The following is a 27,765-nucleotide window of genomic DNA, read 5'->3' on the forward strand; positions in this document are numbered from 1 at the left end:
AACCAGTAGTGATGTGGATCGGGTAAATACGCAGTGGGTAGGTAAATATTTTTTGGGTATTTACCTGGGTATTTACCCAAGGCCTGGGTAAATACCCAAAAACTGGGTATTTTACAAAAAAATGCAAAAAGTGAATGAGAATTTTTTTTTTTAAATCTAAATATGAAATAATTGGTAAAACTGATACATACATATGTATTACACAGTTTATAATATTTTTTATCGAAAGACTTAATGAAATTATGAAAGAAACATATCACGAACCAAAGAATCTTTCTTTTCAATGCCATAATTGAAGAAGATGTTTGCTTTTTTTTTTTTTTTTGTAACCAGTTAAGCTTTTTACTTTTTGTAGAATTGCTTTTTATATGTGAAATTTGGCTATCAACATTGATTAGGCATATCCAACACATTTAATGTGAATATCATATTAGATTGCTGAGTTGTTTCACACAATAATTCTTTAAATATGTGATCAAAATACAAATTTTAGGGAAAAATTTATTGTTTTGTATATAGTTGGTTATACAAGGTGTTTCGTTTTAACCTGCAAGACCTTTATTTTTGCAACTGATAGTCCTAGATGCTTACTTCCAGTTGTAAAAATATTCAGATGCAGAGTAAAGATATTGGAAGTTTGAAGCAAAAATAAAAATGAGTCAAAAACTACAAAATTTAACTTTTTATACGACTCTAGGTCCCCTAACTTATATTTAGAGAAATGATCTGAATTTAAAACTTACTGACACAAAAAAACTTGACATTTGTGCAATGAAAACTCAAGGAGATATTCCATTTGAAAGTTTTAAGGGACCATGCAGAAGATGAGATTAGAACTTATTACCCTTTCAGAATAATGACAGGTTGGCAAAGTAAAAAACACAAGGTATTACATTTTTCATTTCTACTCAAAAATTCATGAAAATGTTATGCCGTGATACGCAAAACACGCTGCAAAACCTTGAACAATTTGAAAAATCACTCTGCACACATATAATTTTATACAAACACTCATTAACTGCTATATTTTCCCCCAAAAGATGTTACTGACGGCGAGTGTAAAATGGTGTAAGTTACAAAACGCTGCGTTTCATATCTCAGTGAATATTGGTTATTGGTCGTACTAATGTCAAACTTTTCTTTGTACTTGTTTTTCAGTGGAGATTATTTCCCTAAATATCAATAAGTCACAGGATCTGGGGCCCATGTAAAAAGTTAAAATTTGTATTTTTTTACTCATTTTTATTTTTACTTCAAATTTTCAATATCTTAAGTCTGCATCTGATTTTGAACATTTTTGCAATTTTAAGTATGCATCTAGGACTAACGGTTGCAAAAATAGAGGTCTTGAAGGTTAAAACAAAACACTCTGTATATATACATAGTGGAATACATACAGAAAAGTATTTCAGTTGAATATAAATTTTTGAAATAAATACCCGGGTAAATACCCATTTTGGGCATTTACCCAGGTATATACCCTGGGTATTTACCCCTAAAAATAAATACCCGGGTATTTTACATCACTAGCAACCAGGGTTGGGTTTTTGGCTTAATATGCCAAAAATCAATCAAATACTGTCAAAAACCTGATGCAAACCTCAAAAACTTATCAAAAACTCTACCTCAGTGCCAGACTGAAGTAAGTCCAAAAATTGATTTTACGTTTGTTAGTGCACTGTATGTTGAAGCCTATTCCGCATCGATCCATGTGAACGTAATTCTTAAAAAATAACCCTTTTAAAATTTTTTATCAGGGTTAAAAGAGGGCGCGGCTCATCCTTTGCATAGACCAGAAAAAAGTTTTTTCCTCTCTCCTGCAAAATTAGCAACTTACGTCCTCTGGCTCTGAGGTACAGAATATTGTCACATACTCTCATTATCGTCAAATAGTTATTATTGACATTTTTCATTAGCACATAAAATTTCTTCATGCTAAAAAAATATTTAAATATACAGGGTCCATTATGAAAGTAATGAGCATAATGTTATTGTGACGCGACGATAGATGGCAGCACGGTAAAACCGGCTGGGAAATGTGGTGCGGGATATGCCCTTTCAATGCATCCAGTCGTCAGTTGCGTTCGAGCAGTAGTGAGCAGTTGTGAGCGGAGATAAGTGCCTCCGCTTGAAGAATGTTTTCAACTTTGGTAACATAACGCAATGGAGCGTTCGCTTGAACAATGATACGCCATAAAGTTTTGCATGAGTTTTGGAAAAAATGCAACCGAAACATTCCAGATGCTGCAAGAAGCCTTCAAGGATGATTGCATTTCAAGATCACAGTCTGGGAAGTGGCACAAGGCATTCAAAGAGAGCCAGGAGGAGGTTGCCGTCGAACCCCGTTATGGATGTCCCCCCCCCCCCCCCCGTGATCCCTCACCACCTTACAGTCCCTACTTAACTTCATGTGACTTCTTTTTGTTTCTGCGACTCAAGAGAGAGAGAGGGAGAGAAGAAAGGAAAACATTGGGGAACCTTGGGAAACATCCAACACCATGTTACAACGTTCCTGAGAGGCATTCCCTTGGAAGAGTTTCAGGGTGCCTTTCAGGCGTAGCAAACACGTCTCCGCAAGTGTATTGATGCAGGAGGAATGTATTTTGAAGAATATTGAACATTTGTACAAATTACGATCAATAAATATATCTTGCCAGTAAATGCTCATTACTTTCATAATGGACCCTGTATTTTACACATTATAATTAAGTTAATTAAAAATTAATTTAATTAGAATAAGTTTAGAAATTTTTCTTTCAAATTATTTGTTATGCTATTAAAATACTTATGGATAGTAAAACTGTAAAATCCAGTTTTTTGGGTAGTTCTGTTTAAATTATTTAATAAAGTTACATTAATCTCAAAATCCATCTGTCAGGATTTATGTAAGGTTTTTCCCCTTTGAGTAAAAGTAAACAAGTCATCAGAACTCAATAATTATACATTATCAAAATATTTTTGATACCTTTTTTTTAAAAATTGTTATTAACTTTTTACATGAACTAATATAACTATATTCTCTGTTCCTAAATGAGCTAATATTTACTTGAAGTGAGCAAATTCATTTAAGTTTTCAATAGTTTTTTAAGCTGAATCTGGAGCATATCCTTGGCGTTACATTCAGGATGTCTCCGCAAATTTGCGGTAGATAAACCAATATTTCAGCATCAATTGAATTGTAATGAGAGGATTTTCTCCAGTTTTTGATTGACCCTTTTCAAACAATAAAAACAACTTAGGTTGGATAAATTGTATAAAAATAGAACAACGTTTAAAAGCACAAAAAGGATAAAAAGTATATAAAAACGCAGACATGTTTCGGAGGCAATAGAATCCTTCCTCAGTGCGAAATGCACAAATGGATGAATCAAGGTCAGGGAGAGTTTAAATTGCGTAACCGGAAAAACATTGACCAATCAGCTATCAGCGAGTGCTGAGGCTAAGTTGTAAATAATGTATTTTGAGTGATTTATTATTATTGATTTTGTTTTGTATTGTAGTTAATGTACAGTGGCTGTAAGTAAATAAATGCAGACACTACCATATTTATTCATTCCTCTGATAAAAAAATCTATTAGAAGTTACTGACAGGGTTGGCAATTTTTTAACAGTTGGTGGTTTTATCCAGATTGATAGCTGATTGGTCAATGTTCTTCCGGTTACGAAATTTAAACTCTCCCTGACCTTGATTCATCCATATGTACATTTCGCACTGAGGAAGGAGGCTATTGCCTCCGAAACATGTCTGCGTTTTTATAAACTTTTTATCCTTTTTCTGCTTTTAAACGTTGTTCTATTTTTATCCAATTAACCTGCACAAAGCTATCGCTTTTCAAAAAACAACTTGGTTGTCAAAAAGTTACAAAACTGGCATTTTTTACCACAAACCTTGAGGGGAAAAAAGATTTAGAATTGAACTAAATGTAATATATAAATGTTAACTAAGTATGTCTATTTTATTTACTTTAAAAAAAAATATAATGCCATTTATAATGCTTTTTATTCTTTAATAGCTTTGTTATTCTGCAGACAAGCAACTTATTAAATCAAAATAATTGTTTGGGATTTTAATGTAGCACATCGCACATCATTTTTAAGATCTAAAAGTCAAAAAACTTCCTTTAGTATATGAAATCAAAAATTATAAAACTAAGGTTCACTTTTTAAGGTGATTTTGTTGCCAATACAGTTTAAGACAAATTTTGGACAGAAATGTAGGTTTTTGAAAATTATGTCAAAAAGAGGTTTTAACGTGGCAGTTAAAACTGGATAAAACCACCAACTGTTTAAAAATTGCCAACCCTGTCAGCAACATCTAATAGATGCTTTTATCAGAGGAATGAATAAATATGATAGTGTCTGCATTTATTTACTTACAGCCACTATACATGAACTACAACACAAAACAAAATCAATAATAATAAATCACTCAAAATACATTTACAACTTTTTTTTTGGAGTTATTAAATTTGAAACACATAAAAAAAGTTCTTGGTGGATACTTTTAAAATACAAAATATTGAAACATCTATACTATTTAACAGGAGTAATTTCATGACAAAGTTTTTTTTTTTCCACGTGATTAAAAAAAAAACATAAAAGTAAAATAGACAATGTTTAATACAATCTAATTGTGGCAACTAAGTACTATTTTTTTAGACTGGGTCGCACAAAGAATGAACTGAAAGAAAAACAAAAACAAATACATATAAAAATGTTTCCTTTAAACTGATTTACAAGGAAGAAATTCAGAAATTAACATTTTAAAATACAAAAGTTATTCAAAGGCTATACAATTATTATTTCGCATATGTGTGACTGCACCCTCTCCTTCCGTAACCCACCACTAACACAAACTAGTATGTTGTGTAGCCATCACGAAACTTTTTTCTATATTTTTCTTATAATTCTAATCCCTCCCCAGGCTTGAAGAGAAAGCAATATTTACAAAGAAAACAAAATTACACACCCAAAACTTGATGACCATCTCAATTCCTGATTTATCTCAAAAGCAAAACAAAGAATGAAAACTAAAAATTATTTCCAGTCTTTCCGTGAAAATTATTTCCAGCCTTGCTTAAAATAATTTTGTTAACAAGCAAAAGATGGCAACAGTTAACAAGTTTAAATCATTGCGATTTTCTGGTCATTCTCCAACAATTAAAATTACGCGAAATATGCAGATTTGCAGACGACAGTCGATTACGATTTATCTTTCTTATTGTTGCAATTATAAAGCTATCTTTATTCACAAAAAAAAAAAAAAAAAAAAAAGTCAGTCCTCCATGGAGCGATTGGTGCCAAAATTGAACCAAAGCCTATTTACATATGGATTCAGATTTATTCAAAATTTCATCCAGAACGTTGCATTACTTCTTGAGAATATGGCTCTCACAATGGAAACGAAAGAACGTTTGATTGTGCCACCCCCTTTTCAGCTCTTTACATCAAAATAGAATCAGCTTTTATACTTTCTAAGGGCTACTTGTCGATAAATTTGTTTGATTCCGTTCATAATTTCCTGAGATACAGCAGTCACAATTGACGCCAAAAATGTTCTATAGCTCAGCTCAACCCCCGTTTGAGCTATTGACACCAAAATTGAATCAGCACCTGTACCTGTTAGGGGCAACATATGAACCAAATTTTGTTTGATTCCACCAGTTACTTCCTGAGGAATAGTAGTAGGCACGCATAACTCAAGAAACATCCCATTGCTCCACCCCCCTTGGAGGAATTTGAGTCAAAAACCAATGGGCACAAGTTAACATAAAGGCACATTTGTGTACCAAATTTCGTTCGATTTAATGCAATAGTTTTTGCTGTAGAGTGGCCACAAAAAACTGGTCACACACATACGCGACATATACACACATGGACACAGATAGGCAGACATTTTCTAAAAATGCTCGAAATGGACTCAGCAAATCTCAAAACATTCGAATCCGCCAAAATTCAAAATTTCGCATGAATCCAATACTTTCTTCTATATTTTAGATATAGAAGAAAGTAAAAAGGAAGACTTTTTTACACTATTCTGCAAGTCTACAGATAGAAAAACTGGAACGTGCATTAATGTTAATTAGGGGAAAACCCTTTTTATTTAATATTTTTTTAACTCAAGGGAAACAAACATGGTTTAAAAGAATATCAGTTTTTTATTGCCCGATTGCTCATTTGAAATTACTACCACATGGTTTATTTTTATTTCTGGTAATTGAAATGATTTACTAGCTTTTCATGATAAATATTTCTGTTTTTGGATGAAACTTTTACTGAAAATAAAAATAAATTCAGTTTGTTTCCTTTGTAAAAAAACTAAAAAAAATAGTTGAAACGAAAAAAATTCGACTTTTGGGCCGGATGCTTAAAGATTGCGCACTGAAATTGGGTATGCGTTCTGTCACTTGCATATGGAAAAGTAGGCTTGAGGCTATTTGACAGAATCTCTGGAAATGAGCAGCAACCACTAAACATCTCTGATTGGCTAAACAGTGGACAACGTGCATGCTAAGCTAGAAGAAAAAAAAAAAAGTGAGGGTTCCCCCCCCCCCAAAAAAAAACTGAAAAATAAATTAATGAATTAATACGTTAAAAAAAATAATAAAAGAAATGCCAACCAAAAATGGCCATAAATGCAAAACTTTTAATAAAATCGGAAGCAGTTTTCAAAAAAAGGAGGTTGGGGTTTGTGAAAAATTAGGAGGGGGGAGGGGGGAACGGAAGCAGCTAAAACACAGGGCTTTGTTTTTCTTATTCATTCCAACCAGTCCGATCGCTTCAAAAAAAAAAAAAAAAAAAAAAATGCGGGGGGGGGGGGAGGGCGTAAAGGAACACATAAATGCATAGTTCCATTTCCAAAACTCAGGGACGAAGCAACTAACCCCCCTGATCGCTCAAATGACGGCCTGATTCTATCAACTTAGAAGTTAATCTTACACACAAAAAATCAGACCTTTCAATTGATATGAAAATTTACAGCACGAACAGATTGTTTGCCTCCAAAAAGTTCAAAGGAAAATTTTGCTTTAAATTGCAATAAAAAAGAACGAAATCAAATTTTTAAAATGGGAACAGTTGATAAATTTTTTTTCCAAATTAACATTTTTAAAAAAAGGGGTGGGAAGGGGGGGGGAGCTTTTGATGTTCAACAGTTTGTATAACTATTTCATCCTTTTAATCATCAATCTTATTGGAGATGGCTCTCACTTGTATCGGATTGTCTCGCTCGCAATTTTTTTTTTTGCTTACCGCATACCGCATATGAAAATATATCTTCGCGGTAATTTGAACACCAGCTTCGGGACCCTCTAAAAATGATGTCACGCTTTGAGAAAAGAAAGGGGGGGGGTTGTGAAATTTTGATAAGGAGGTGTAACAATAAGTGTTAAATCAAGCGGGTTTTTTATAACAATATGCTTACGAAAAACAGCGTGACATGTAACAAAGAGGTGGGGGAAGGTGGGTCTCACATCAAATTTGATTCTATTCTATATTAAAGTACAGAAAAAAGAAGTATTTACAAACAGACAGTCATTTTGAAAAAAAAATGTCAAAATAAGTTCAGAATCCCTTAAAAACGTTTCAATTCATCAAAATTCGAAAATTTCATGAATCCAATACCTTTTACCAAAAAAGGATTCAGAAGAAAGTTAAAAGAAGCCACGGTGGACCCATAGATATTAAACTTATGAAAAGGTATTTTTGCATCATTAAATGATTGACTTTCCTCCAACTCAAAAAAGTAGGGAACCACTGTACTAGTCACACCCCCATAAAACAGATCATAATACATGCCACAAGCAGATTAAAATTCAAAACTCATTTAGATAAAAAATAAATAAAAGTTTCAAAAGAAAAAATAATAAAAACACATACAAATATTACCAATCACTTATTGGGAAATCCTTACATTTAAACACTTTCATTTAAATACTTTTCAGAGAAATCATCAAGGCTAGCAAGGTATGAATATTTTACTAATCTTTCAATGATGCAAGGATGAGCTTGCCAAGTATAGTTATCAAATTCTGAAAACACCATTAATGATTATACAAAATCCCCTCGCACATATAAGCTTTGCTAACCACCTGAAAATAATTTGAAACAACAGTAATCAACAGGAAATAAATATGGTTAGATTTACAGGGCGATCCGGGATCCATTCCAGACACAGATTCTCACACGCCATGCGATCACAAGTGGTATTCTTGAGGCTTCTGACTAAAAGGTAGGGAGTTGGGGAAAAACGCGAATTTCCAAATGGTCACAGAAGAAGACATGAAAATTGGATCAGCACTTTCATTGAACAACAATGGATAAATTTATCTTGATAAAGAATGATACCAACAAGCGTTTTCGTTGCTCTTGAACGAGATTCTAAATTAACACATCAGTCTCAAAATCAAAGGGTACGTTAGTGAATTTGCAGATGCTCACCATTCGAATTATTTCTGGATAAACAGGCTCTGTTAGTACACCTTTCCCTGCCGTTATATAATCAACTAGTTCATTTAGCGTTGCTCGTTTTATTTCTTTTCCTTTTAAATCAGAAACTGGGTCCATAAAATCAAACACCATCGCACATTGTAAAAGCTTCCGAATAAATAATTCTTCCTGTTCTGATGGCGGAACATCTGAAACAGAAAAATGCAAGAGATAAGCATTAAATTATAACAACAAGATTAAATTAAACAAGTTAGCACACTATTAAAAGCAAATTTATGATACAGAACTCAATTATGCAATGATGAATAATCTGAAATAGAAAAAATCAGAAAATCAATCATGGCTAATCATTTCTTTCTTGTTTTTTTTTTTTTTTTTTTTTTTTTTTTTTTTTTTTTTTTTTTTACACGAGTAAAAATTTAAAATTAATGTTAAAAAAAGAATTTGTGCTAGTGTGATTGAAAATAAAGTCAACAACGAGACCAAGAAATATCTACAGCAAAAATGTTGATCATCAGGCAAGATTCCCCCCCCCCCCCCAAATACCACGAAGTAACCCCAAAAACGAACCCCTCAATAAAAGGAAAATACCCCTTAAAATGTCAATGGCGCAATCTGAACCATGATCCCCACCCCTAGAAGCCCCTTTGTCAAAAGTACAAGGAAAATTTTTGTCTGAAAAGAGACACCATACATGGTGGGTGTCACACTTTTTTTCAACATTTTGAACCCACGCCCCATCCTCTTTTTAGAAAGGGTCAAGAGTCATTTTCCCCCTCAACCCCTTTGTCACATGTCGCGCTATTTTTCAAGAGCATCTTCTTGTAAAAAAAAAAAAAAAAACTTCACGCCTTTTTTTACATCCTCCCTTTTCCCCTTGTCACAAACTCAAAATTTCACGAACCACCCTCCCCCCTTTAAAGCGCGACATCATTTGTGGACAGCCCCTTGTATAGCGATCATATTGAGCGATCGGTCTGCCAAGTCTCGTAAGAGGCATAAGGGGGGGGGGGGGTGAGAGGCAATCAAGGGTGGCAACTTTTTTGCAGAAAGTATGCAAATTTCTGCAATTACTCTGCAGGAATAGAGTTCTGCAATAACTATTCCAGCAAATGTCTTCAGATAAAAGAAGGAATTCTGAAGAAATTCTGCAATATTTCTGCAGTTTTCTTAAAATCGGAAGAAAATCTCAAGTTCCCCCGCAAATGACGTAAATTCGGCTCCAAACTAGACATTTTTGCACGAAAAAAAATTATGTTATGGTCATAACAAAATGGCTAATAATTCAAGGTTTTGGTGTTACTAAAAATTCCGTTCGTCGTACGATACGAGAAACGCTAGTTTCCTTGTAGAGGCGATGCCCCGTTCCTTAGAGAAAACTATTTCACTTCTTTAGATCCTAAAAATCGGTTGCAGGCTAATTCATGAAATTAATTTCGCAAAGGAGTTGCCTTTTCCAAAATGTTTCTTGCCCTGTTAACCTTTCGTTCTAGACTACAGTCAAAACTGGGAAGAGTATATATGGCTTTCGTTTCCCCTTATTCTAATCTCACATATGAATGAGTTTAACCTTCAGTTTCATTAGCATATCCTGACGGTTCATTGAAAACGATCATTAAGAGGGTATCCGCAAGTAAACTGAATGGAGGTTCACTGAATATTCTTTGAAACACATAAGAGTTGTATACATTTTTTACTGCAAGTTACACTGCTAAAATTAAAAAAAAAAGAAAAAAAAATTTATTTCAAAACAAGTACACAACGGAAGGGGGTGGAAGGCAACCGCCAAAATCCGTGTTTTTAAGCTATAAAACCATATCCATTGAAATATTTTCTCACATGTAGGGATTGTTGTGACTCCCCCCCCCCCCCATCCTTGAATTAAGAAGATAAATTCCAGCTGCGTAAGTGCTTCAAAATATGCTGTTTTCCCACTAAAAGTCAATGTACTGAGGTACGGATCCAGAGCGGGAGAGGGTTCATATTGTCCGTTTTCCACGAGAAGGCACTTGACTTCTCCTTCGTCACATGGTATCAGATGATCCTATTTCGCTGTTTTTGGCAAAAGGTATATTCGGATCATAGCATTTTGTTGTAAAAGGAACAGTTTTTAAATGCAAGAATAACTAAAATGACAACAGACAAGTGAAGCAAGTGATGTAAAAAGACACAAATACTTTTTTGCACATTAAAATGCACGCCGCAGTTAAGGCTGTCTGGTTGTCTCAATCAGAAACGCGTGGATAGCTTACCGATCACCCCCCGCGTAAAATGGAACTCTGCGTTCGAGGAGGCGAGGTGAAGTGCCTTCTCATGAAAAACGGACAATATCCCCCCCCCCCCCCATAAAAGCCAAATGTCGCCTAAAATGGTATTTTGGGAGACTTATACGTCGAAATAAACCCGCTCTAGGACCCCTGTTTGAGCTCCAAAACTACCTTTATTGATATTTCCCCCTTTCCTATAATCATCGCATCCAAAATCAGAAACTGACACAATTTATCTACGACAGTAGAGCTCCAATTATCCAAACTCCGACCATCCGAATAGCTGATTATCTGAATTTGATTCTTCAAGAATAGAGATAAAAACAGTAGGGGGGGGGGTGTAGGGGGGAATCGGAAATTTTGGGGGGAAAACATTTTTCCGGATGAGTTTATTTCCATTTGGTAAAAAATTGAAAAGTTTGAAATAGCTTGCACCAATAATTTATAAATATCATACCTTACTCCAAAATTAACTGCCGAATAAAGATGACTAATTTGAAAAACTTTTGGCCACTTAAATTTAGAAAGCTACTGACATTTAGAAAACAGTCTTTTTTTTAATAGTAAGAGTTTTACCGCAAGTTTCTAAAATAATGCTAATAAGAACAATAACATACATTGCATACATTTTTTAATATTTCGCAATTTTAAAGTTTTATAAGAACATATCACTATTAAACTAAACTTCAAACTCATAAGAAATCAATTCTTCTAATTTATACAAGAAAAGAAAACAGGAAAAAAAACTACTCAACCCCCCCCCCCTTTCTCCCACACACCGCTTCAAAATTTCCGGTCATTTTAAATTTTTAGTCAAGAACACAAAACTGACGCGCCAGTTGCCAATTCATTTTGTTCTTTAAAAAAGATGACGAGGCTCCATTCACACGCGGTGGCTTAATAGCAAGATAACATAAATAATGAAAATACGAATGAAGAAAAGTAGAAGTTTTTTCTTCCAATTATAACTCTGGCAGGAGCAAAGCTACTTTAAATAGCAGTAGTTGATATGAAATTACAACATTGTGTCTGACTGCTCTTGGTAAATTCAGTACGTTCCTGCGGAAGAAATTGAGAATGTTAAATAAACCCAAGAACAACAAACAACTCTGTTGTTTCCACAAGTTGGGTGGAACAGATCGATTACTTAGCATTAATGTGTGGAAGTGTTTTCTCCGATAGAAAAGAACTACAACAATAGTTCTTTGTCAAGCAAAGCACAAAGTTAAATCATTAACTAGATGACAACATGCGACGCCATGTGAGCGGGGCAAATGCCCACTGGACCGGGGCATTTACAAATGCGCATTTGGCAGGAATTTTCTCCAAAGCAACCCCCTTCCTCCCCCTTGTCACAAACTTAGACTATATTGACTCAATGATCCTAAGGTCACAAACTGGTCATAATTTCTCGAACCCCCCTCCTCCCTTCAAAGGGTGACATCATTTGTGGACATCCCTTCACAATTATTACTTTTTTGAAGTTGAAAAATACCAAGGGTGCCCATTCCCCCTAAGAGCAAGGGGCGGACCCCCTAAATATGACAAAAACCCCCAAAAGAGCAAGAGCCCCCAAAACACCCCCCCCCCCGGGAAAATTTTAATGGCGCAGTCTGTGCCTTGACCCCTTTATGTGGGCACCCCTGACATACTGCATCTTTTAGGTTAAAAAAATGTTTTAAAATAGGCACAAGTTTGTTTCTCTTGTAAGTTATAATAAAAATTGTTTGCAGCAGGTGAACATTTAGGAGCTTCCTTGAAAAAAAGGAAACGTCTTTCTGCAATTTTTGGGAAATAAAAATTTTAAAAGGGAGAAAAATGAAATAAACATGTTTAAAAAATTATTTGATTTAAACAATTTTCATTTTCGCAAAATACCGACGTCCCGGTTATGACAGCCAGAGACTGCAGTTTCGTCCATGTTATGGACTGATCGGTCTGGAATAGTCAGCAACCCAGCTGAATGTAGGTGTCATTTCATTGAAGCTGAGAATGCCAATAAACTAGTAGTTAAAATGAATTTAGCACACCAGCGAGAACTCACAGGAAGGGTACGGTTCAACTCGTCAATTGAAGGCAAAACAAGGAGTTCTACCTTAGTCCTCGCTTAAGGGCGGTAACTTACAGCTTAGTTTCCATATTAGTGAATGAAATGTTTTCATTTTCGCGATCGTCGTGTTCGCTTTTTTAGGGAATTTTCCAGAAATTCAAATAACTGAGAATCCCCCTTTTTTTTTCAAGGGAATTTCGTTGTTTTGATGAAAATTCGGAAGTCTCTTGAACGAATTAGGAAAGTTGCCAGTCATGTAATAGTTGGCTTGCCGGATTTCTGAAATGTTCAACGGGACACCGGAATGCTTACCTGCCTTCCCCCGCCAGCGTAGCAAATATGCAAAAGGGTACACACCCTTGGTTGGTTTTTAGAGTGTTTCAGAAGGGTAGTTCATTCTCAGAATTTATGAATAAATGGTTACTAATAATATTATGAGCCTAAACTAGGAGTAATAAATAATACGTAACAGAAGCAGATACGTTTAATGTTGATGTTTCAGAGAGAGTCTTTTGTTTTTAATCTTGTTGTAATAATCCTCACAGGCCTGATCCGATATTAATTTTACAAGTCAATGTTACAAATCTGTACCTCAGAGCCAGACTAACGTAAGTTACATAACCGCTATGAAAAACATTTGTCTGGCGCATACAAAGGATAGGACGCGCGCTCTTTTAACACTCGTAAATAATTTCAAGGGATTATTATTTTTTTTTTTTTTTAAGAACTGCGTTTGCATGCTTCAGCGTAGACTAGAATTCTACATACAATATAAAAAAAAAAACAGACGCAATTTTTGAACTTACGTCAATTTGGCTAAGAAGTACAAAATAACAAAGTTATTATTTTGAATAATTCTTTACAGTCAATTATTTTTAGACTTTTTTGGTTATCAGTTCTTACATTTTTCTTTTACCGGGACGTGAAGTAAACCGGTCGTTTCACCGGGATTTTGTCTGAAAACCGGGACGTCTAGAAAGCCTATAGTAATTTTTCAAACACAAAATCATACGTTAAGGGTGGTAACACACTAGCGGGCACCCGCTGCGTGTCTTCCCACATGCGGAGAAAGGGAAGAACAGCGAAGGTTGAAAAACTGCCAGGGGAACACACGACTCGCAAATACAGTGCGGGCGCTCTGCGGGCACTTTGGGCCCGCAGAGTTTCCCTTCTCCGCGCGTGCGGGAACACACGCAGCGCGGAGAAAAGGACACACGAGCGGGCATTTGCTAGGGGCGATAAACAAATGTTTTTTTTCCTGCTTCATTTTAACTTCCTTGTTTCTCAATTATTCGCATTCTATTTAATTTAGTAGCTATATATTACTCTTTTTATTAGCTGAACCGGGTTAGATCGGCACAGACATTTCGCTTCAATTGATATTTAATAATATAAAAATGTTTAGTGAAAAAAATCAAAAATTTTTTTTTTAATTGAAATCGGATACTTTTCAATATTTTTTAAAGACTTCAGCAACTCTAGTTAAGAATCAAGTCGAACTTGTTATCTAGAACTTACCTATTTCAAAAACCACTCTACGTCGAAATTTTTCAAGTTCCCTGCATTTATTTATAGCACAAATTCAACGTTTTTCCCTCACGTTTATCTCGAACAAATTTTTATCGAACACCATTTTATTTTTAAAAAATATAGTACTTAAAAAAAAATTTCATTTTAAAACGCTTGAAAACCTTAAAAATTAAAAAAATGTAGGTTTGTTTGAATTTTAAAGGTTCTACCGAATGCGGGGAAGAGGGGGGCAAATGCACCAAAGTCAACTTCTTCCGACATCAACATGTTAAAACCATGATTTTGACGTTTCTGTAACATACGGCGTGAAATAAAGTTTTGTGACTCACATATTCCGTATCTTGCTATTTATTTAATAACAAATCCAGTAATTTGGAAGCTGTTCTATTTCTGCTTGCTTTACCTGACTTCTACTGAATAATGTCCACTTGCTTAGCACGAGAAAAAAAAAATGTAACACTACCTGTATTTTTTTCGTTTTCTGTACGACTTGTAGCTGAAAGAAAATTGTTGCAACAAGAAATTCAGTAGTGTATTTATTTCTTTGAATTTGAAAAGGTTTTTTTTTTAATTAAAGTCAGAGCAACTCCGTGAAACTATGCAATCAAGTATTAAAATATCAGAGACTGGAATGGCATATTAAGTGTTTTAAATAATTTTAACCGTGATAGAATCCTGGATAATAATAAAATAAGTCTGAAACTTCTTGAAAATTACTTTAATTTTATTTTTTACCTATTATGTAAGCTATGAATTTTTTTGAATGGTGAGAATGCTTATATTTTCACTTAATAACCAGCTTCAAATATCCTAGTCAGCCTTAGTTTCAAATTCTCGTTTTCCGATTATAGTACTTCTACTGACCTCATAATGGTAGTAGTGGGGGGGGGGGGGGGATTGCCCTCACATCAATGTGCAAAGGGCGCGCAGAGCCGAAAAAGTTAAAAACCCCTGCTATAGAACAGTTCAAAGGTTTAAAACACTGTGTGTTTTTCCTCACCGAACTGCGTGTGTTTCCGCACCGAACTGCGTGCTTTTCAACATAGAACTGCGTGCTTTTCTACATTGCGTGCTTTTCCGCATTGCGTGTTTTCCGCACCGCACTGCGTGTTTTTCCGCACGTGTGTCACTTCACTGAAAAATTTTCTTCCGTGATTAACTGTTGGCGCGTGGTTTTCCACTCATGTGTCACTGGCTACAGTAGCTACAGCTCTTATTATTAGCTGAACTGCTTAAAGATCGGCACTGAAATTTAGCTTTTATTGTTATTTGCAAATAAAAATTTTAAAAGAAAGAAATATTTTTAAATCAAAATATATGATTTTTTTTTTAATAAAATCGGTTTTATATATGTCAAACACTTAAGCAACTTAAATTTTGAACTAACCCACACGGCGATAACCGTATTAAGAATTCAAAAGAAATACTTTCAATTCATTAAAATTTCTCTCCGCTTGAAGTAATAAAGTCGTTTTCTCTCATTAAAACGCATACACACTCTTTAACTTGAGATCCAAGAGGTATTCCGTATGATAAATAAAATTCCTAAGATAATAACAACAGTTGTTCCTCAAAGTCCCCGCTCCCCGAAGAGAAAATAATTAAATTTTAAAAACATATGACATTTAGTACAAAATGAAAATCTCGCTTCTTCCCTCAACAGAAAAAGGAATTTCTTTTAAGTGACGCAATTAATCCGAAACAAACGAAAATACCCCTACGAGGCCATTATCTTTTGTTTTAGTCAATAGAGGGCCTAACGTCTTCCAGTTTGTTATTTGTTGATGATTAACTGTAAATGCATAATGTCCATCATGCATACTGTATAACATCCCATTTCAGCTGAAAACGACCTTTCGATCATCGTACGCAAATGTTAGTATTAGTTGCGGTTACTATGTGTAAGAAAAGAATGCATTGCAAACGTATTTAGTGTGAAAACAAAGTAGGGGAATGTGGGGCAAAGTAAAATCTTTAATATAGCTTATTTTTTTTCAAAATGAACAAGTTGGAAATTTGCTATGAAAATTAAGGTATATAAAGAAAACTCTATTTTATACTAAATCTTGCATTGAAACATTATTTTTTATACTTGGAAGTATACTTGTACCACGAAAAAGGGATGGAAATTTTCACTTCTTTTTTTCACGGGGTAACAAAAACTATTTTTCTCAATAAATATTTTATATTCGATTATTAAAGGAAATTTTGATCAAATAAATGAGTAAACAAAAGAATGAATGGAAAGAAAATGAAACATTATAAACAAATAAATAAATAAATAAGTTAATAAATGAGAAAAAATAAATCAGTTAATAAAATAGCGAATGAATAAGAAAATTTGGCGAATGAATAAATAGAAGGGAATAATTAAATAAAGGAATGGTAAGTAAACTAATAAATGAATACGCCAATGATTTGATAAAACGTTAAATATATCAATGAAATGAACTATTTCACTTTGTCCCGCACGAATAACTGTACAACACATTTAAAATACAAATAAGCTTAATACATATTCAAATATTTAAAATGCTAATACAAGGAACTTTATCATTTAATAACAAAAATAAGTTTTGAGTTAAAACAAAATATATGAGTACCAATTTTTAAAAATTATTTGTATTGTCATATTTTTTTTTTTTAATTTTCAAGGGTAATTTTTTTTTTTGGCTGGAGTAGACTACATGTGTTACTACGTGGTAAAAATATTACTAGATAGATGGCACTAAACGCAAAGTAAATATTTCACCATTTCACTTTGTCCCTTATTTCCCATCTTAGAAGTTACTTCGTTTATTTTGTAATTTATGAAAAACTATACCAAAATGCGTTTTTTTTTCCTTTTTTACTCTAATAAATGAGACTAATTGGACTTTCTTTTAAAGATTTCCCCACGAATCATGGAGGAGCGATAGCGAAAACCTTTTGCGCGTTCCATATCAAACGAAAGAAAGAAAATAATAAGAAACAATCTTGTTTATACTGCGTGTTTTTCCGCATCGTGTGTTATACCACTGAAAATCTCGCGCGAGAAGACCTGCGTATTTTCCCGCTCGTGTGTCACTGCCCTAAGAGGCGCAAAATTAATATTTTTTTTAACGATTATTATAAGTTGAGCTTTGCATGAAACATCGATTTCTGACGATTTCTTCCAGTGTTTAATAAAATTTTATCAAAATTCATGTATTATTTGAAGCTGAACAGTATCTAAAACTTCGAAAGAAAAATTTTGAAATCGTATGGTAAAACACATTACAGTCGGCATAAGTTTATCTAATGAATGTAATTTATCTGAAATAAGATATGATTTTAAAATGTTCCGAATCATTGAAAGACCAGATAATGCAGATTAAATACGTTATCAATGTAAACACAATTGCTGTGTATCGTGACATTTTGTAATGGTGATAATCTTGACAACTATTACCAAATATTTCTGGGAACAAATATTACTAGAACTACAACTAGGTTAAAATAGTACATGTAAAAATAGCAATTTTTTCAGAGTGAATTCACGGCTGATCACATTCTTGTACCAGATGTGTAGTTTGCCTAAAACTTGAAGTTCAGAAAACGAAATGATAAAAAGTCGGAATTTTTTTTTTATTCCGTATTAGAGAATTTGTACAAAATTTCAATGAAATCAAAATGTCATCCACAATATTTGATAAAGATGCGTCAAAAAATAAATAAATAAATAAATAAATAAATAAATAAAATAAATCATAATGACAGGCCATATAAAAAGGATAAACAAGAGCATACTAGTATAGGTGCTCTCCACCCCCCCCCTAACGTGAAGACTCTTTGCTACTAGAAACTCGCCCGTCAAGATATGAGGGGTGAAAATTGCTTCTAAATTAGAACGAAGCAATTGCCTGTTTGGTGATATTTTGATAGTTGACATTTTAATCCCAACTCCAGTGGATTAACCCTTAACTTCAGGAGATAGCGTTCATTGTTGACCAGTTTTTCGCTTCTTCATTGCCCAGAAATAAGTATTACCAGTAAAACAGTTAAGTTACCGGATCCAGTTCAGCCTTGCCACAATGAAGAATTTCTCTCTCTGTATTTGAAACATTACCCAAACACATAATCAAATGAGCATGTGTGTAGAATATGGACGCCTCTGACCAGGAGAAGCGGATAGCTCAAAACCGGAGCAGCCGCGCCGCGCCGCCAACAGAGGACGGTGGGCGGTGGTGCTGCAGATGCTTCTGATCCAAGTTGAAAAAGGCACGGACACCAAAAACGGTCAAATGAGAACAATAAGCAATCGTGATTGCTCAAAAAAAAAAAAAAAATTAAAAAAAAAAAAAAAAAAAGGAGTTACAGGACATTCCACGAAAAGGCCGCCACTTTGTCTCGCACGTGACAGCTCAAAAAAGTAATAATTTTAAATAGTTTTTATGAACAAAGCGTGTTGTTTAAGAAATGACGCGTTCGTTTGTGATTTCTTCAGCACACACACACACAATAATATTTTGTTCATTACCCTATTAAATTATTATTTTCAATAAAATATATGAGCTGTCACGTGCGGGACAAAATGGCCGTTCTTCCGTGGAATGGCTCCTGTAATAAAGAAAGGAAAAGAAGAAAACGAAATTGTTAAAAATGCATATATATAAAAAAAAATGACTAATTTTAAAGTTAGCGTAAAAAAAAAAAAAGACGGGAACAACAACCATGCATACACAAACACACATGAGAAAACTGAAGTTCAAAACTAATAAAAGAAATTAAAAAAGATCACAGAAATATTATACCTAAAAAGAGAATTACAGGATCGCGGCTCTAAACTGGAACACAATGCGACAGAAACACATACACGTGTAGGGGACTTGAGAATGAAATACTAATTTGATAGCAGTTCGAATCAAAGATATAAAAGAAGCGAAGCATTCAAGACTCCGCAACAATTGGGGTCAGGAACGAGTTGAGGTTCAGGAGCCAAGAAAACGTTTGAGTGTTTGTAAAGGGGCTTTCTATTTTTGAAACAAAACAGTCGGCCGTGAGTTTTCTATTTGCGAACTCTACGCGCTTGTCCAGAGCAAACACAGAAACGAATTAAGAAAATTATAGGCTACGACAGCAGTAGAAACTTTGACGGTTATTCATTAATTTTCCGCATTGAAGTTACAGCACAGTATGCTTCATGAAGAAGAATGACGCACATTTGCTGTGAAAACTGTTAAAAACAGCAAGGAGCTACTACTTCAGCTTTGTAAAGATTTCTATCAGTAGCTTCACTACAGACAGAGAGGGGGGGGGGGTGCGCCCGGTGACAACCATATGGGAGGTAACACCCTAAGAAAATATAAAAAAATCTCCCTCAGTGTATGTTAAAACATTTAATCAATCAAATTTCAACGCAAATGAAGCACAATATTTCGGGAAGGGGCGGTTACATAAGCGCCTGGGACAAGTTTTTTTAAACTTCATGTTTACATTTAACATATGTATATATACATATTTTTTTACATATAAATGCCGGGGTGGGAGGGGGGAGGAGACTAGAAATCACCGCCCCGGGTGCCACCCGTCGGGATGGGGCGGTTACATAAGCGCCTGGGACAAGTTTTTTAAACTTCATGTTTACATTTAACATATGTATATATACATATTTTTTTACATATAAATGCCGGGGTGAGAGGGGGGAGGAGACTAGAAATCACCGCCCCGGGTGCCACCCGTGCCGAGAACGTGACGTTTTCTGCTTCTACACAGCAAACAAATTGCCATTTCAGTTACACAAGCAGGGATAGAAGTGACATTTGCCAACAAAAATATAGGAAAATATAGGAATTTTCTGAAAAAAATATAGGAATTCGATGGAAAATATAGGAATTTTCTGCAAACAATATAGGAATTTTTCGAAATAATATAGGAATATTTTGAAAAAAAAAAGGATATACAGGAATTTCGATAACAAAGCTCGCCAGTATGACATTTTTTTTCAAAATGCAATACTACTATTCGATTAAAAACATGTAATTACACTACCTGACATAAGTGCAATACATACGCATAAATAAGTCTAAAAATACACACAAAATCAATTTTACAAACAGTAAAAGAGTGTAAAACTGTAATTTGTACTAAACATATTAAGGCATACTTCTTTAAAAATAAAAAAAAATAGACCAAACTTTTTGTAGATGAACACAAATCTTTCTTAAAATAGTTGTGTCACTAATCTAATTTTTAATGAAAGATTTTGCATGATCCGATACTGCGATGGGCAAGCTGTACAGTAGAATGAAATTCGTGAAGTTCTGTTCTAATTTATGTTATCACTTGACAATGCAGTAAAAGCCAAACTTAAAGTTTTATAAGTTGTTGAAACAAGTGCTATGCTGAAATCAAAGTCACATGTCACAGTAATATCAGGGGTCAATCCAGGTTTCATTTTTTAAGTCCCCGTTATGCGAAAAAGCAAAATATTTTTTGTGAATTTTCTTTATTTTTGTGAAAAAGAAATTATTGTGAATTTCCTTTTCTTTTCTAGAAAAAAGTGTTCAGGTAAAAATTTAAATGTATGCAAATTAAAAATTTAAATGTATACTGTGTTTTTTTTTCAGAAAAATCTGATATGATACTTTTTGACCATTCCCCCCCCCTGAAAATCCTGACTTTTCAGTACCAAATTCGATCATAGTTGAAATCCACGATTTCCCATGACTTTGAAGGACACCCAGTAAAATATATATTTGATTTAGAAATATTTGGTCATTAAAGCAAAATAATCCAGACCTAAAAAACTTGGTGGCCACCACTGTCCCAAAGTTTTAAAGTACAAAAAGTGAGGGGGGGGGTTAGTTTTTACTACTTTCATAAAAAAAATTAATAAATAGAACCTTGCACTTGTTTACAAAAACATGCATTTTGGAAAATTTAAGTTAAAATAGGTTTTTAAATTACTTCAAAATAAATAAATGAGAAGTCGTTAGGAAACTGCATTTTAGTAATCAAAACCGTTTCTTTAAGTTCATACCAAAGCCTCCAAATCAATGAGGATCGAATGCAATTGTGCAGATAAAATTTCACTTTTCTAGAAACTAATGCAGGGCTCCCAACACATTTTAGTTTTAGAAAAGGGTAAAAGAGGACCAATTTCAATCAAAAAGAGGACTAAAGAGGACCAGTTAGGATTAAAAAGAGGATCTTGAGAGGACCATTCATTTAAACACAAGGAAGCATCAAAAGGCAAATTAGCTGCCTGCTGCTAAATCCCTGAAAATAATTTGTTAATTAACCATAATACTGATTTTTAATGATACAATTCCTTTATCACCTTCTGCACAACTGATCTTTTTATCCATTGAATAATATTATTTACACAAACATTTGGATGGGAGGGGGGGGAGGCACTTAGCGCAGCACTTAAGGCAGCCTCCATAGAACTAAATGGGCGTAATGATACATTTTGAATTGAATCAGGGATGCTGGTAGTCTCACTGAAGGATAGATGAAGCTGTGCTTCATCTTTCTATAGTTTAAAATTATTTTTGTGTTTTTCTGTATTGTAATGCTTCTTTAATAGCATTTATATCCCTTCTCCACCGATATGAATCCATCACACACCAAACAGATCTACTGTATTGAAAGTTTCCCTAAAAATGTCTGAAATTCTCAATCACAAAGAGAAGCAGATCACATGAGGCATAGTTTTGCAATTTTCATATTCAAAGTATATTTTCAAGAATCATAAAGCTTACATTAAAAAAAAAATCCATGATTGCAGGGCCATGAGTGCTTTGAATTGTTATGGGGGGGGGGACAAATTCCCCCCTTTAGCAGGCATCATACCGCCTGCCTTGTCTAGTGGTCAGAGAAGTCTGACTGCGATAGGAAGGTCCGGGTTCGAATCCCGGCTCGGGCATGGACGTACTTTCTCTCTCCTGTCCTTGTCCCCTATAAACGGGTCCTTATGGCATGTGTGTACTGTAGAAGTCGGACTTCACACCAAATTACTCTACAGTTGGAAAAGTGAAGCAGTGCACCTCAAATTGCCAGCCTACTTGGCACACGACAACAACAGCAGCAGGCATCATGACAATGAAATGATGTACAAATTCAACTTCATATAATTACATAATTTAACTTCGTTTCATATACAGACGCTACTTTAAAATGTTATGTGCACAATTGTTTAAATTTAATACCCCTCCCCCTCCCACACAAAAAAACAGTAATAACCGAAAATAAGCTAATGATAATCAAAATTATGTTTGGAAAACTAAATAAGCTTGAATTAAACAACACAAAAAATATTAATTTTTTAGTTATTTAAGTAAAAATTTAATCGAGTTAATCTGACGTAGCATGTCAAATAACTTCTAATTGCCATAAATATAAAAATATTTATAAGATGCAAAACGATTGAAAGCTCAGAGAAGCAAATTTTCACGAACCAAGTTCAATGTTGGCATGCTTCCTATAAAATAAATTTATTTATTTTCTACTAAATTAAACCTAAAACATGCTAATCTAAGTTGGAATATGGGAAAATAAACATTCGATTGGGCAAAATATTTTAATATTTACATGATTCAAAAAGATTGAAATTTCAAACATTAAAAGCAATTTTCCGCGAAGTCCGAGTAAGTTTAATGTTACCATGGTTTCCAAAACAATTCCTACGTTAATTATTGAAATTAAATGAAAAATAAGCTAATCTAAAGTAGTATATGTCAAAATAACTTCCAATTGTCAAAAACATCTAAATGTTTACAAGATGCAAAAGGATTGAAATTATTTTCCGCGAAGTCCGAATAAGCTCAATGTTGTTATTATTTTCAAAATATTTCCTTCGTTAATTATTGAAATTGAACGAAAAATAAGCTAAACTAAGGTAGCATATGTCAAAATAACTTCCAATTGTGGAAAACATCAAAATATTTACAAGATGCAAAAGGATTGAAATTTCCAACGCGAGAAGCATTTTTCCGCGAAATCCGATTAAGTTCAATGTTGCCATGGCTTCCAAAATAATTCCTTCGTTAATTATTGAAATTAAACGAAAAGTAAGCTAATCTATAGTAGCATATGTCAAAATAACTCCCAATTGTCAAAAACATCAAAATGTTTACAAGGTGCAAAAGGATTGAAACTATTTTCCGCGAATTCCGAATAAGCTCAATGTTGTTATGGTTTTCAAAATATTTCCTTCGTTAATTATTGAAATTAAACGAAAAATAAGCTAAACTAAGGTAGCATATGTCAAAATAACTTCCAATTGTGGAAAACATCAAAATATTTACAAGATGCAAAAGGATTGAAATTTCCAACGCGAGAAGCATTTTTCCGCGAAATCCGAGTAAGTTCAATGTTGCCCTGGCTTCCAAAATAATTCCTTCATTAATTATTGAAATTAAACGAAAAATAAGCTAATCTATAAAAACATATGTCAAAATAACTTCCAATTGTCAAAACATCAAAATGTTCACAAGATGCAAAAGGATTGAAATTTCAAACGCGAGATGCAATTTTCCGCGAAGTCCGAATAAGCTCAATGTTATTGTTATGGTTTCCAAAATATTTCCTTGGTTAACTATTGAAATAAAACGAAAAATAAGCCAATCTATAGAAACATACGTCAAAATAACTTCAAATTGCCAAAAACATCAAAATGTTCACAAGATGCAAAAGGATTGAAATTTCAAACGCGAGATGCAATTTTCAGCGAAGTCCGAATAAGCTCAATGTTATTGTTATGGTTTCCAAAATATTTCCTTCGTTAGTTATTAAAATCAAACGAAAAATAAGCTAAACTAAAGTAGCATATACTAAAATAACTTCTAATTGTGGAAAACATCAACATATTTACAAGATGCAAAAGGATTGAAATTTCAAAAGCGAGAAGCATTTTTCCGCGTCCGAGCCGAGTAAGTTCAATGTTGCCATGGTTTCCAAAATAATTCCTTCATTAATTATTGAAATTAAACGAAAAATAAGCTAAGCTAAGGTAAGCACATGTCAAAATCACTTTGGATTGTAAAAAGAATCAAAATATTAACAAGATGCAAAAGGATTGAAACCTCAAACACGAAAGCAATTTTTCGCGATAAATCATATCGAATATATATGTTCAGAAAATTGCACTAATGAAATATTTTTAAAAGAATTACAAGCACAATCCAAACAATAAATAAATTCAAGCAATAAAGAAACTTTTTATACTTTTTCAAGGTTTTCAAACATTAGAAAATGTGTGTGTGTGACCTTTTTCCCCCCCCCAAGAACTTTTCAAGGTTTTTCATGGGCGTACGAACTTTGTTTAACACGCGCTGCGGCGGCGTGCATAGGAGAACAGTAACTTTTAACGAAATGAAAAACTTTTAAAATCTGATATTTAAGTAAAAACAATATAAAAGCGAACTAATCAGACCATAATGTCAAAAGTCTAAAGCGGACTTTACCATAAAACACGGACTTTGGCGGGAAAAGCGAACCATTTGGGAGCCCTGCACAGTAGGAAAGATAAAATGGCGGCTGCACGTGGATCGCGGAAAAGGCGGTAGCCAAAAGTCGAGGGGAAAAGTAAAAAAAAAAAGGAATCGGAAACTGAAAATATAGGAAAATATAGGAATTATAGGAATTATAGGAACTTTTTCAGAAATATAGGAAAATATAGGAATATAGGAACGCTGCGATGCCTGCACAAGTCAAAACGGATCAGCCATCCGTCGTGACCGGAACGGAGGGTTCAGTACCTTTTCCTATAAAAAAACGAGCCATACTTCTTTGCATTTTGTGAAGTGTCCGCTTTAATATTAAACGAAAAAAAAAACAACAAGATGTGTACACATTAAGTAAAATAACACAACGTAAATAAGTAAACGTACACATAAAAGTCAAAAAAAAAAAAAAAAAAAAAAAAATCAGCAACAAAAGCGACAATTTTCTTAAGAAGAAAGAAAAATTCATTCTTAATTATTTTCGAAAAATGGTAGTGCTTTGAGTGTTTCTTTTTCTTAAAGATGTCAGCTTTAGAAAAAATTGTTTCTTGTGTATCGACTTTCAGAGCACTTAACCCAACATGTCATACACGAACTGCTCTGAATAAATTAGATTTTAAAATACACTTTGAGATTTATTTTTTTAAATCTTAAGATATTAGCAGATTTTTATAATGGAAACTATGTAACTTTAATTATAAGCAATCTATTACGCACAAAGGGGTCAACCACTTTAGGTCAAGGGTTCAACAAAATAGACGTTAAAAAGAAGTAATTCAACGAGACTACAGTGAAGCACCGTTTATACGTTTCTCTTTTATAAGTTTTTATCAATTATACGTTTTTTAAATTGGTCCCTGCAGAGTCTTATACACATTATTCTATACCTATTATACGTTTTTTTTTTTTCATTTGTACGCTTTTTTCACAGTCCCTTCAAAAACGTATAAACGCTGCTTCACTGTAATTGTCAACAAGAAAATGTCACGGTTGCAGGTTGAGTGTAGTGCGAAAAAAAAGAAGGCGTGAAAACTCGTTTTGCATCACTTTTGAGGTCATTAGTATGAAATCCTAAATAAGGAAATGGCACTCGACGCGCGGAAGTATGAATGAAAGGGTAAATGCAGAGGTGGCGAAAATCGCGAGTTGAATAATAATCGTGGTTGTGAGCATATAAAACAAAAATTTCTCTCAGCGACAAAATTTTAACGAATTCGATATCATTTTATTATCAAAATACTACTCTGCAGGGATGCTAAACCGCTGGGTCTGGGAAATTCTGACCGGTCTTCAGAGGTTCTGTTTCCGTTAATATTAATAAAACACATTAATAATTAAAAAAGAATAGAATAAAATTAAATGAATCGACTAATAAAAATTTAAAAATTCCAAAAAACAGGAAAGAAAATTTTAGATTTTTTTAAAATTGTTATTTTCCTAAAAGGTTCATTCACATATTTACAACAATAATTCCACAATTTAGTCTTATTGTATAAATCATAACAAAAATCTGAAAATTAACATATGAGGAAATGAGAAACAAAGGGATGCAAGAGCAAAAATTAAAAATTTGGAGATAACCAGTAGGGCTCGACCGATGGGCCGATGCCGATTGTTGGCCGATTGTTCAAAGATGGCCGATGGCCGATGCCGTTGGCCGATGGAAAAAAAAATCAAACAGAAATAAATTGATAAAATTGTCAGAGATTTAAAGGATGATTGATTCATTTCACTTTACTTCCTTTCTATGAATAAGGAATTGCAATCACAAAAAAAAAAAAAAAATCAGATTTTCACCTAAATTTTTGTTTTACGATCACCAAATTTAAACTTCACAAGTTTTTTCGGCACATCTGTACATGCATATGTACCTAAGAACATGTAGATGACCGAAATATCCATTTTGAACGCTTCCTCAGTTAATTATCGCAAATTCTCTTGTGATGTCTTCATGCGCGTAAACTTACGTAACTCAAAAACGTTATGAAATAGTAAGTTGAAAACTCATACGTACGTAGTATGATCTAAAGGTTAGAGGACAAGGTGTATAAAACCTTACCCTGAATAGTTCACATTACCGAAGCAAATCTACAAATTAGTCACCTTGAACGACTATGCACTTCTGCCAATGTTCGTATAGCTTTTAGAAGCGCTTCTGGAAGACATTTTCGCAACCTCCTGTAAGGCCTCTTGCGCTGCTGCTTTAACTTCATCGTAGGGAAGAAGGCGACTTTCATGTTGAGGATGCACGGTTCGATTGGTCAATACTTTGATATGACAAACAAATAACATAACGTTTCGTCGTGACTTTTACCTGTTCCCAGCAAAAAAAAACATTTGCATGGACGATGCTTTCCTCCGTCAGGAGAAGATAAAGCTGCATCATAGAAGGTAGCGAAAAATGGCTTTCAGAAGTGTTTCCAAAAGTTATATGAACACTAGCAGAAGTACATAGTCCCTCAAGGTAAACTTTTGAAGGTGGATGTGCTTCTGTAATGTGACCTATTCTGGGTAAGGTTTCATACAGCTTGTCCCGAACTTTTGGATCGTACTACGTACAATCTATATAAACAACAGCAAAAAAAAAAAAAAAAAAAAAAAGAAAGAAAGAAAGAAAGAAAAAAGGAAGAAAAACAAAAAGACTGTTTAATAAACAATTGATTTTTTTTTTTAATTGAACATATAACTAAGATTTCAGTAATATTGTAATGATGTATGGATTTAAGTTCACTAAACATAGTTAAAAAACATTAAATTACGTTGTTAAATCATTCAAAAGAAATTAAGAATAAAACTATGAAACCGTCAACAAATTACGCAATTAAATTGGAAAGATTGCACGTAGACATTTTTTAGTCATCAAAAAAGATAACAGATAAATTACAATACTAAATCATAAAATAAGTATTTTTTTTCTTATTTAAAATTTATGAATAGAAAATTTTGCATTTTTCAAAAAACTAAAACAGTGACATAAATTTTGCTGGAAAAAAAAATTGCCATG

The 27,765-nt window shown here is 33.7% G+C and overlaps 1 protein-coding gene across 1 annotated transcript in view; it reads right to left on the reverse strand.

The window, feature by feature from the left end:
• Positions 1-27,765, reverse strand: part of LOC129221257 (serine/threonine-protein phosphatase 2A 56 kDa regulatory subunit epsilon isoform-like) — a 182,255-nt gene that overhangs the window by 48,544 nt on the left and 105,946 nt on the right. Inside the window, exon 2 of the mRNA XM_054855713.1 lies at positions 8,440-8,636. Within this exon, the coding sequence (XP_054711688.1) occupies positions 8,440-8,636 (197 nt within the window). The remainder of the gene's footprint in view (positions 1-8,439; positions 8,637-27,765) is intronic.

The sequence above is a fragment of the Uloborus diversus genome, chromosome 4, assembly GCF_026930045.1.
Source record: "Uloborus diversus isolate 005 chromosome 4, Udiv.v.3.1, whole genome shotgun sequence".
In the NCBI taxonomy this organism is placed as follows: domain Eukaryota; kingdom Metazoa; phylum Arthropoda; class Arachnida; order Araneae; family Uloboridae; genus Uloborus; species Uloborus diversus.